At 40.5% G+C, this 13,430-nt stretch overlaps 1 protein-coding gene across 3 annotated transcripts in view; it reads right to left on the reverse strand.

The window, feature by feature from the left end:
• LOC145989435 (katanin p60 ATPase-containing subunit A-like 1) overlaps positions 1-13,430 on the reverse strand; it is a 40,883-nt gene that overhangs the window by 16,013 nt on the left and 11,440 nt on the right. For all 3 annotated transcript variants that reach the window (XM_083124778.1, XM_083124777.1, XM_083124776.1), the window contains exon 3: positions 12,596-12,795. In XM_083124778.1, coding sequence (XP_082980904.1) covers positions 12,596-12,795 — 200 coding nt within the window. The remainder of the gene's footprint in view (positions 1-12,595; positions 12,796-13,430) is intronic.

A 13,430-nucleotide genomic window follows, 5' to 3' on the forward strand; every position in this document is an offset into this window, starting at 1 on the left:
GCACAAAAAGGAGACATTATTTCATTCAATGATTTATTGCCACAGATACAGCACTTGTTCAGTTACTTGTCAACATAATTCCCGCTGGAATTCAGGCACTTGTCATAGCGTGGGACCAACTTCTGTATACCTGCATCATAGAAGTCCGCCGCCTGGGCACCGAACCACTGTGTGACAGCTGTCTGAACCTCTTCGTCACTGTGAAAATGTTGACTGGACAGGAACTTTTTCAGGTGCAAGAACAGGTGGTAATCACTTTGAGCGAGATCCGGGCTGTACGAAGGATGATCGAACACCTCCCAACTTAACCTGTCCAGAAGGGCTGCAGTGCGCCTAGCCATATGTGGCTTTTTATTGTCATGCAGCAAGATCACCCTGGCACTGAGCTTACCGCATCGCTTATTCTGATTGGCTCATCACAATGTTCCCAGTGTTTCACAGTAACGGTTAGCGTCCACAGTCTCACCTCTTGGCAGAAACTCGATGAGCAGAATGCCTTGTCTGTCCCAGAACACCTTGCACATCACTTTTCGTGCCGACACAGACTGATTGAACTTCGTCCTGCATGGAGAACAGTGCCGGATCTACAAGCTGCAAAACCCCGCAGTGCAGGGGGGGGGGGGGGTGAAGACAAGTAAGCCTTTAAAGGGCCCTCAGCCATTGACATAGTAGAGGGTTCGTGTATGTAAAAAATAAACATAGTTACTCAGGGGTACAGAAACGAATACAATGTATACAGATAAAGATAAAAGTTCCCTGTGCATAAAGCACCGTATCATGAAGGCACATTTAGGCTATGTGAAGGTAAGACTGCACATATTTTTGATGTTGGCCATCTTGGAGGTGATGTGATCAGCACCACACTGCAGCTGCCTTTACCCCCCCCCCTCCCAGGTACCATTTTATTTGAGGCTCGGTGGGCCCCAGAACCTCTTTATGCGGGGACAAAGTTGGAAAAATTCCATCCTTAGATCACCCACCCAAGGTTTTGCCACGTGGCAGTCAGACCAGACTCAAATCACACTAGAATTTCACGAGAAATGCAGTTGTGAACGTTTCTTCAACCTATCTTTAATCAGCCAGCCTAACTTCGTTACTTTCTATAGGTGGTGCTAAGGGTCTTTTGAATTACCCTCTAGGCCCTTATAAGTGACTGTGTCAACACGAGATCAGGAATTACACACACACACACACACACACACACACACATATATATGTATGTATATATACCGTTGTTGTTGTTGTTGTGTATGTGTGTGTGTAAAGGTAGCTAGAGGGGTCTTTGGTAATATTTTGCATGGGTGCCCAAGATTTGTAGATCCGGCACTGATGGAGATCCACTGTGACGCCAATGTATGGACTGCTGCTTGCTTTCTTGGGTGCTGTATGCAACCCACATTTCATCCCCTGTGATGATCCGGTTGAGAAAATCGTCATCATCATGGTAACGCTGCAGGAATGTCAGCACCGTGCCCATGTGTTTTCCTTTGTGTTCGGGCATCAGTTGTTTCGGCACCCACTGGGCACACAATTTCCGGAACAAGAGGCATTTGGTAAGAATGTCGTACAACAACGACCGAGAAACCTGCGGGAAATGGCTGCTGAGTTCCGTGATCGTGATGCGACGATCCTCCAATATGCGCTGCTGCACCTGCTCCACAAGCTTGTCCATAATGGCCAATGGCCGCCCACTGTGCTCGTCGTCATGCACATTATGCCGGCCTTCAGTAAATGTCCTGAACCAACGATGCAACATCTGCTTGCTCATGACGTCTGGCCCATACACCTGACACAGCTGACGATGGATTTCGATCGGCTGTATGTTTTGTGCATTCAAGAACTTGACCACCGTACGAACCTCGCACGCGGCAGGAGATGTCATAAGAGCGGCCATGTTTCATCGCTTCCGCGATCCTACTGATGACTTTTGGGAGGCATCTTCTAGGCATTCACTAGCCAAGGCATGTGCCTCTCATGCATGCACAAAACCGGTTTCAATATGCATGGCCTGCCACCTGTGGGCGAGTGGGAAACTTACTTTCTGGATGCGCCTAATATTACAGTGTATGTAATTGTAGCTGTAGGTTTGGGTTCAGCAACAAAGCACTTTGTTGAATTTCAGAAACAGGTGGTGCTCAAAATATGCCTTTTCATTCCCTTACAACACACAAAAAACGTTGAATTTTGATATGTTAACAACAATGATGATTATTATACAAAATATCTTCATATATATTTTTTTTTCCCAAAGTGGGCAGTCAAATCATAAGGACCATTGTACTTTGTAATCTATAAGTCTATAAGTTGCCAGTTATTTACAGGGTGGAAGAATGAACAGTGTAGAAGCTAGTTTAAAGTGATCTTGTAGCTTTTAACATACATTATTCTCAACAAATTTCTTTGATAAAAGAAAGACACCTGCAGAAAGAAGAATCACAAGTGTTCTGTTGTGCCCGAAGGAGTGAGGTAACAGAACCGCGATTTTTTTGTGTATTCTAAGGGTTGAAAAGGCATATTTTGAGCACAACCCATTTCTGAAATTCAACGAAAGTGCTTTTTCTTATTTTCCCCCCCTCTATGCTACTGTACATTCTTGCTTATCAAACATCAGCTAACAATGACTGGTAAATGCTGTAAAAGTACTTTTGATAAATACATTTATAGCAGTTGATAGGTTAGCTTGTGAGTCTTCAGAAGTAAAAGTTATAGATTTTACTTGAATCTGACAAAATTGTAACAAAATAAAAATGTGTAAGAACCAGTAGCGGCTTCTGCCTATTCGCACGTGCACACCCAAATACATCTGTAATGTAAATCATTATTATTATACTTATTCATTGAACTCTATCTCCTTCGAAACATCAAGTGTTCCCACGCTGCTTCACCAAGAGAGGTAGTGGAGAAGCGTGCGATCAGTGATATCAACCCACGTCAACCGAGCCATGCTCGGGACTTGCATGATGCAAGTTTTGTTCCCTCTGACGCTGTTTCAGCAGTCGCATAGAGGATGCTGATTGGGTTTTTTGACTTGGGCGCCATGCCAGGGGAGGTTGCATCATTTAGGAAAGCCGTGAACGCAGCGATCGGTGTGTTAGCAAATGTAGTGTTGCAAACCCATTCCATTGGAGATCGTGTGAGAGTCGAGTCAACCCGTACGTCATTGCAAATTGAGGGATTTTTTTTTTTTTAGAAAAGGGAAATTTTGATGGTATATTGTCGCTCTGATTCTGTCCTGAACATGACAGGGGAAGAAAAGGGAGAAGGGGAGAAGGGCAACTGAAAGCAAAATGGGTGTTATAAACATACCTGATATTGCCTTTGCTTAGTGCATCTTGGCCAAAATAAACTGTGTCTGTGGCACAGTAGCCGAATTATCAACCCGTGCAGAGCCAGCTGTTTTGCATTGTGCGTGTCTGTTACTGCGTTGCAAAATTGTTTAGCGCTGTCAAAGCTCTTACCTGTTTCAGTGCAAACTGTTTGATTTCATGATAAATGGGGAAACTGTACAAAGCAAACTTAATATTTAACGTTGTTGAATTTTTGGAGGGAAGTTATCTACAAAGCCTGTAGCAACTGCAGCAATTTATGGATATGGCGGAAGGGAAGGAAAAATTCTGAAGTACGAAGCAGGGCAGTCTGAACTGAGTGAGTACTGTAATTTTCTCTAAGATTTATTATTCTCTCGATTTCGCTTGATTTGCTTGGTTCTATCAGCCTGTCATTAGAAATACACAACAGCTAGATAGATTACAGTTGATTTCCTCAATTTGGTAGCTGGATCGGCTTCTTTGGTGTACGCCAATGTTATTATTCTCCTTGTTCATTAATATCAGCGGAACGGGGGAGGAAGTTTTTATGAAATATTTTGCAAATCAAAAATAGTATTGATATTGTAGATTGGTATTTCTATGTTTTGAGTGATTTTGTCAGATTATCGAATGCTGAATTATATATTGCACAGTAACTTTGCTCTTCTCGTGATTGGCTGGATAATTTCCGAAATATTTGAAATTTGTAAAAAATCCATGTTAAAAATATGATGAAATATAACTCTGTCATAGCTTCATTTTCGGTGAAAGGTGATCAAAACTTGGGTTGCCAATATATTAAGCATCATTATGTACGCAAAAACTGGTGCAAGTATTTGATAGGGGTGGTATAACACTTCTGGATGTGAGACTAAAGTGCACTCCCATAGAGGCAGACCTCCAGCCGCCACTCGTAAGAATGTTATGTGCCAGAAATATCAATACAACACAAACTGTTACTGTACATTTATTATGAATAATAAGTAATCTAACCAAGATACAGAACAATTATATCCAGGGTGGCAATTAATATTGGAAAAAATCATTTCAATGCTTTAGACTGAAGAAGTAATAAGTTCATTAAAATTGTATATTACTTTTTGTTACTGTGGTACAAAATAATACATAAAATAATTTAGTCACAATATTAGAACATAATAACGAAGTGGTTAGAGTAATGTTCTATGAACATAGATGCCACAAATTCAAACCCTGGGTAAGGTATGGATGTATATCACTGCATTTGTCCTATCATCCATTTCTTCAGTTCAGAATTCATCTTCATCATTGTGAATAACTCGAGTGGTCTTCCTGCATAAAGTGGGTGTGAGGTTTACAGCATGTAATAAATGGGTACCTGGAGGCAATGCGTAAATGGGATGGGGGGTGGGGATAGCGTGGTGCTGATCGCATTACCTCCACAAAGGTCCGAGATCGTGAATGTGTGAAGCTACCACATTCTCTCATATTCCTTCTTGGCATGGTGCATTGTGCACAATGAACTTCACCTACGTTACACTACAAAATATATTGTAACGTGCACTGTGTTCATGTACTGACTGAGATTAACCTTAACCTTCAGTGTTTGCAGTGGATAAACATTTCCATTGGTCAGGCAGATTGTTGGGGTCAGGGGTGCCCATCCCCCCCAAGGCCCATGATGCACTCCCCCCCCATTTATACCGAATTAATTACTCAAATTATTTTTGTCAGACAAAATTTGCGGAAAAATATAATACCAGAGGTGCAACCACGAATTTTTGTCTGGGGGCGGGGGGCAAATACCAGGATAAAAGTACCAATAATAATAATAATAATAATAATAATGGCTTTATTACTACTACTACTACTACTACTACTACTTCTATTACCAGTAGTCAGTGGCATGGCGTGGGATTTTTAAAAGTGTTACTGGTTATCAGTAGGACATTAAGGTAGGAGCCGTAAGACTTGGGTGCCTCCCCACCTCATGCTCCCCCCACCCCATGTCTTCCAAGTACTTCGTATATTATTATTCTGGTACGACTGCAATTCAATACTAGATTTTGGTAAAGTTATTAATCAGGAAAAAATGTTGGCATAAGCACTGAAGTGAAATTGCAAACATTGATTGTTGACACAATAAGCATTAGCCTAATAAAGAAATACGTAATTTGATAGTTACAGAAACACCGAAGTAATTAACACCACTTGTTAATTAATTGACAATGCCCGAAAACAACAAAAGGACGAAAACTCGCACTGCACAGTCCCTCCCGCCAACCGTTGTTTACTTTTGTAACATATTAAACACCCTCCTTGCCCCCTCCCCTCTCAGCATCGGCACTTCCCCAATAGCCAATATTTCCTTTGGAACCATACACTGCAAGAAGTCCAGTTCTACTACTGTTACCATCTTACTTCTTTTGAAACCAGATTTGCCCAAATCGCGAAACTTTTCATTTCAAATAAGTCTTCATCTCTTTCCTAACTACTCCCACTCCCATGTTTCGCTAAATCCACAGAAATCTCATTTCTGACACCACTACTATTTCACATATTTTACGTTCCTTGCTACCTTTAAGGCTTTCACTTTATAGGATAATCGTAATCGTGACTATAAGGATGCATGGTGAATTATTGAAATAAAATTATTATTATTTTGCGTATGTAATTATTAATTTTTATAATTATGTAAGTAAAAGAATAACAACAAACATTGAAATAACCATTTCTTGCTAAGGATTCGAACCTGCGACACCTGACACTTCAGAACATGCTAAGATAGCAATCGGGAAATTATTCTTGTAAATAATGGTTTCACCCCAAAACAGTGCTGCTACCTCAGAAACATTGCTTCAATCTGAAATTATCGCATTCCTGCGACAATGTATGTCAATCTCAATCGGCCCTTTCAACAATTATCACAAATTCCTGTAACGGAAATAATATTATATGTGTGAAATATAGAATTTTAGGTTGACACTTTTAGAAGGACCCCTTGACCATCCCCATCCCTCTCCTCTCCTTCTCGCCCATGATGTCAAAAAAGGACAAAGAGGACTTTCGTAATTGCTGATATTTACGTAGTGTAAATACAAAATATCACTTGGTAGTTTGCTTTTCCCCAGTGTGAGTGGACAATTTCACAGTAAGATAGACCCAATTAGGAGACTTAGCTCTTTTCTCTCAATTGAATATGGCAACACTGATCTGTATCCGGTAAGGATCACCAGCAACTGTGGCAGCTAAACAGGCATGGCAATAACCTGCCTCCTCCTCCCGCCGTAACAGTCTTTGCCACTACTCGAAGTCTTCCTTGCGTGGACTCAGGGCCCTTTCCTCATGTTGCCTCAGGAGGGTACCAGAACAGTCCTCCTCTTCGTTTTTGCCTGTGTCAGAAAAAATGTCAGTCTCCAATATTTACTTTACGACAATATTACCAGTTTATGTATGTAATAATATTTTAACCTCTTAACTGGGTAATTTCCTCGTCGAAAGTCCAATCTGCCCTGGGAATTTTTGTTGATAAATTGATGAATTTCGTAAACCAATATTTAAGTTAATGTTTCTGTGCTCCATGGCATACCATTTAGGTATTGTTTATTCTTTCATTGGTCCTTGTTGTGCTTTTTACAATATGCGAGATTTACAACTACAATGATTACAATTACAATGTTTACAATTGCAATGGTTACAAAAGGAATGTTTATATTTAGTTCGGTTTAAAATCATCTATGTTTTTACAATGTCGAGATTTCAAATGAAATGTTCACAAATATATTGTTTTCAATTATAAAGTTACAATGTTTACAACTACAATCTTTACAATTTCAATGCTTTCAAATACAATAGTTACACCTAAAATAGTTCATAGTTTTAAACTTTTGTCAGTGTGATATGCACGAAAACATGGCACAACACACAGAGCTTTTTCACAGTCAGGGCACCAATACGATGTTTCCTTTCTTTTTCCGTTGCTCCAACATACAACACATCTTCTTGTAGGGTACTTTTTAGAAGTTGCAGGCAGCGTGTCTGGAAAACATCGTCGCATGAGTCGACTCGGTGCTGGACTTCTAGACGGACGGCCCCTGCTGGCAGACTTCTGTACCCCACCAGATGAGGATAAGTTTTCAGCTAATACCATGAGAAAATCAAGCCTACACAATTGTCCACGATTTTTCTTGTATAATATAAAGGCATTCAGGCACACAAGATCAAGTAAATAGCGGAACATCTTCTGATAATATTTCTTCAAACGCTCTCCAGCCATTGTGTAGATGCCAATTTGACCATCATTTTTATCTACGCCTTCCAATTTTTTGTTATAATCAAGTACAACAGATGGTTTCTGTACAATTCCTTTTCTTGATGTTACGTTTTCCATGCTGTCATCATGAAATGTGCTGACCAGTGTAACATCCCGCTTGTCTTTCCATTTCATGATCATCTGTTTACCTTGAAATGCTGCCTCTGTTTCTCCTTTTTTCAATCTGGCACTCCTCACTGACAGAGGGAACTCCTTTCTGTTGGTTCTCATTGTCCCAACAACATCAGTGTTTCGAGCACATAATGTGTCAATTAGTTTGGGACTGGTGTACCAGTTGTCCAGGTACAGGCAATATCCCTTGTCAAGCAAGTTATTGGCAAGTTCCAACACAATTCGTGAAGAAGTTTGTTCACCAGGATGTCTTTGTCCATAATCAGTGTCCTTTCCAGTGTACACTACGAAATTCCACACATATCCTGAGTTGCTTTCACAGAGCTTGTACACTTTCATTCCAAAGCGACTTCTTTTTGAAGGGATGTATTGCTTCCATCCCAGTCGCCCTTTCCAGAGAAGAAGCTATTCATCGACACATATGTTTTGTTCAGGAGTGTATACAGATGAAAATTTTGTCTTTACATGGTCAAGAATAGGATGAATCTTGTAAAGCTTTTTGTTGTGCATAAGGGGATCAAATTTAAAATTATCAGCAAAATGGAGGAACTTCAGAAGCAAATGAAATCTCTTTTCACTTATAATTTCTAGAAAATATGGTGTAATAATAGAAACACGTTTAGAAAAATACATGCTATTCTCTGGTTTGTGAACAATTCCTTGCAATAGCAACAAACCAATCAGAGTTCTTATTTCGTCTTTATTTGTATCAACCCAGTCTCTTGCTCGAGACCGAGCCTTCAAGTTGGGATGCGCCAACAAAAACTGACTCGCATACGTATTTGTTTGCTCGGCAATCAACTGACACATATCACTGCCTATAAATGTGTCAAAGTACTCTACAACGTCTTTTTCATCATCAAATTGAGCATGCAAACCACTTACTGCAACAAATGGAAACTTTGGTCTAACTCCTCCGTTACTTACGAAACTCTTTGATGCAGGTTCCAATTCTTCCTCTTCTTCATTGTCTGTCCCACTTACAGGATGCGCCTCACTGCTGGAATAATCATTATCTGAACTGCACGAGCCATCATTACTAGATTCACCCGAAAACTCTTCCGATTCGTCGTCACAATCCAATATATCTCGGATTTCCTCAGCAGGAAAAACACGCCGTCGCTTCCGATTTGCCTGAGCCATTATTGCATACGCGATAGAACTGAACGTCGGGCTGTGTTCGTTGCTTCCCGCTAACTCTAACGGTTACAACAGTGTGGAAGTCAGGACCATCTGGTGAAACAAAGAAGAAAGTAATTTTACGAAGTATCTCGTCATACACAACAGATATCAGCAGTAAGAACATGAGAACGTAGTATCCCGTCATGCCCATTATAAATCAGTAGAGCCAGAACGGAGTATTACGTCATACCCAGTTAAGAGGTTAAGGTAGGTTCTTTAATTCTTTATATTTTTTTGCTAACAGCGGTTACATGCACGCCATGCCTCTACCAGTAGTAGTAGTATCAAATACGTTATTATCCTCATAAATTACGCAAAATGGGGTTAGAAGTCTGTGCTAAAGCATTTGTTTGGAACAAACGATTTGAAATATCTTTTCAACACCGTCAATTTCACATTAGCTAATAATGGAAATCAAGCACATGAAGTTTCGCAATGTGTAACTTTTATGAACGTACAACATATGTTTTACACATATGCAACATGAAGCGACATAAAATAGAAAATACATATGCAACTAGCTAACACTAAATTGTGTACGTATTCAAAGCTTATTCAATACAAATATACAACACATATTATGTAAATACATTACATTACAGAAAACAAGTAGAATGTGAGCGATGCGAGGAAGAACATTTTTAGATCCATTTTTTGCAATTGAAAACAATATTGATTTAATAGGGTGCAAATAATTTCACAGAACGCCATGGCATTATCTCTTTTACAACTTTTTTTTAGATCATTTGCCACCCATGGCCGACTCACGCTGCCCCTAGCTACAGCTCTGCACTTGACGAAAACGAGAAAGAAAAGCAGATAATGTGAGCGAGACAAGCAAGAAAATTTTACAAAATGAATTTTCATTTGCATAAAATTTGAAATCAAAGGGATAATTGCTCCCCTGTGTCCCCCCCCTTGCAGGTGTCCTTGGCCATCAATGTTGTCTCCCCTTGCTACCCTAGAATTGACTTCCGTCGAAGGTTGGGGGCAATAACCCCATACCCCCCCCACCTCTGTGGTTGCATCACTGTATAATACAGACATATTTAAGCAATATATGTTTACTTTAGATACTTTAGGCTCACTGCCATTGTTAGTCAAACATATTCTGCACAGTTTGTCTGCTCAACTAACCTTGTATACCGCCCCCTCCATCCAAACTGATTCTAAAAGGCATAAGAGGTGGTGTTTCATTTCAACCCTATCGCCACGATCACCCACAGGTAGGTAGAAAAACTAAACATAATAACCAAAACTAAAAATCAATAACAAGTCAATCAAAGGATACGATCCCCCCTCCCATTCCATTTTTGTGTGAAGATATATAGAATTGGTATAAAATGTTGTCCCCCCAAAAATTTGCATGACACAGGCACGTCATGAAACTCCCCTGTGGGCATCCCTGGTTGGGGTTCATCTGACACTCCGCGATGCAAGCGAGTGAAGTCTTCTGAGAGCATGCATGATTTCATAGCAGGCAACGGCCAACGGCTTGATATTAGTGGATCAGACGAGATAAGCAGATAATGCAAAATATTTTTGTTGGTAGTAATTTGGGAGCTCTCGGGGAAAGTCTCTCTCTTAATTCTCTTGATTCTTGTCTCCTTTGCCTCAGAGAGCTCCCGATTGGAAGAACAGCTGCTGATATTGCATGTGGTCAGTGCACCAAGATCTTGTGTATGCCATCTGGCATATAATACCAGAAATATTCTGCTACAAGATGTTTTGCAGTTTCCAACGTTTGTCGCTCTATGAGTGATCTTGTCAAAATTGTTCTAATTCTGCCGGCCAAGCATGACAAATGTAACACACTTGAGCAGAGGATGTATCGCTCACTCTGTTGCAAACTAATGTGTGAAAAATTAACAGATCTTCCCGAATGCCAGTTGAGAAGTACGTAGGACTGAGATGCTGTATGTGGTCTCCAATGTATTCCAATTCTGCTCAGTTTACGTTAAATACTGCATTCTAATGAAATTCTATTTCAATGCAGGCATATTTGTCAGTGTGAAGCCGTATGCAACTGACATTCTTTTTCCATTTCGTAACTGCGAATTAGCATGAGTTAGCAGCAGGCCCGTAGCTAGAACTGACCTCCAGGTGGGCTTTGTAAACCAAGTTAATTTTTCAAAAGTTTAATAGTATTAAATGAAGGTAAATTATGTGTGTCGGGGGTCATTATGTTAATTTAAAATATAAAATTTAGAAATATCATACATATACTACAGTTTTTTTTTCTATATCTTCTAAAACATGTCTTGAAGTGCTAATGACTGCCACTGACTGCAGCCCTTAATACACACTCCATACTATTTTTAATGATACAGATATTTATATCATACATGTTAAAATGTACAATATTCACTTCAATCATAGTGCCTACCGTACATTCCATCCCCGGCCAAAGCAATAAAACTTGGGATCTGTTGACATTTGACGCAGATGTGGGAGGAATGTGGATAATGACATCAAAGTCACAGATTTCTGTAAAACGAGACGCTGCAACAGGGGCAGAGAAGGTACAGATAAAGAAGGCTCCCTATGAAAGAACTTTCTAAAGTGAGAATCTTCTAAACACTTGCTGCTGCTTAGACTTCTGCTCATAATCAAGATGAACGAATGAAGTTGTGAACAAATTAATATATTCTGTCTACAATTTCACTCTTCACCTCAAACAAATTAGAATACAAAATAATTTTACCTAATGTCAAGGGGGCTGGCGGCTGTACCAGGGGAGGCTGAGCCCCACCCCCCTCCTGGCCCCTACCTGCCTACGGGCCTGGTTAGCAGCCAGTTTTCTCTTGGTTGCATTTACAAGACCTATTGAATCATTCGGCATAGACATCTTCAACCCACATCGCCCCACAAATTTTGATAGTCAAAGGGAATAAACACACATCATTGCAATTTAGCTGAAAACAGAAGGCTATGAACATGCTTGCATAACAATGCCCACAATTCAGCAAATTAATTCATACTCTACCCACAGAAAGCGCATACCTTGACGATATGTAGAATATGTACAACAGAAGCCCACACAGATAATGTTCCGATAATTCAACACCAGTCTCAATGGGTGAAATTGTGTGCGCGACGTCTGCAAAATGGCATTTATCAAATGTATGGGTTTTACCCACCTTAAATCCTCATTTACGTTAACAGCTGGATGGAACTATTTGCATTTTGAGACAGGCCCATCATTGCTCTACAGGGAACAAGTCCTTTAAAGGCTCTGCTTTGAAGTAGGAATTTCGATTTTTGTCCCCATTTTCAGTATTCTGGCCCACTGTGCAGGAGTGGGAGATTATTCAACCAGTTACGGGGTGACATGTGGTCAGCACGACGACCAACCCCCAGTCGTAATTGTAGGTTTTCTATGTATGGATTATGCTACTCATTCGTAGCTCCCCAATTTCTTCACGGTGGTGGGTGGACATGGGCTGAAATCTCAACAAAAATCCCCCCAGGAGACTCAAACCTGTGTGCATACCGTATCCAGAGCCCAAAGCATGTGCCTTAGACTGCACAGCAATGGTGCAGGATGATGAAAGTGATATTCTCTCAAATTCCTGAAGTTTCCTATATAGAATGTATGTGGAACCACTTTCCGTCTTTGATGAGAATTTGCATTTAAGCTGTGAATGTAAAATTTTACTTGCAAAGCTACATACATACTTACATCCTGAGTTTTCAGGCCCTTCATTTGGTGGATGATCAATTCTTACAGGCTCTCGTCTTTCTTGCCTCGGGAGAGATTTTGTGTGTAGGTCATGGACCGAGGCAGGACGATGGGACCGATGCAGCAAACCAGGATCTCTGTCCTTAGGATCTGATACTCTCGCCACGTGCTGGTGATGGAATTTCTCTTGCGGTGGTGGACTGTGGGGAATGAATTAATGTTACTGGATAGAGGTGTATACTAACGAAGATTCATTTGAGATTCTTAGAATGCAATCATGACTGTCATTATAACTCGAGATTAATTTTGCTATCTAAAATGCACAACACTTGTAATATTGAAATGAAGTAGAATGAAATATCAGAGCTTAGGACACCAATACAAACGTTTAATCTTTATTAGGAAGGTACTTAGGCCTATATTAAGCTGTAGATTCTGCGGGACGTTAGACAAAAGATTCCAATATGTATGTTAAACCAGGGGTGCCCCCCCCCCCCCCAAGGCCCATGATGCACTCCCCTCAAAAGGTAGAACATCCCCCCCCTTTATGCCGAATGAATTACTCAAATTATTTTTGTCAGACAACTTTTTTCATTTAGATCATTCAGCGCCTATGGCCGACTCCCGCTGCCCCTAGCTACAGCTCTAAACTTGACGAAAACTAGAAAAGCAGATAATGCGAGTGAAGCAAGCAAGGAAATTTTACAAAATGAATTTTCATTTGCATAAAATTTGAAATGGAAGGGGTAATTGCTCTTCTGTGCCCCCCTACCTCTGTAGATGCCCTTGGCCATCAATGTTTGTCCCTTCCCCTTGCTAGCCTAGAATTGACTTC

The sequence above is a fragment of the Lepisma saccharinum genome, chromosome 6 (assembly GCF_977018435.1).
Source record: "Lepisma saccharinum chromosome 6, izLepSacc3.1, whole genome shotgun sequence".
In the NCBI taxonomy this organism is placed as follows: domain Eukaryota; kingdom Metazoa; phylum Arthropoda; class Insecta; order Zygentoma; family Lepismatidae; genus Lepisma; species Lepisma saccharinum.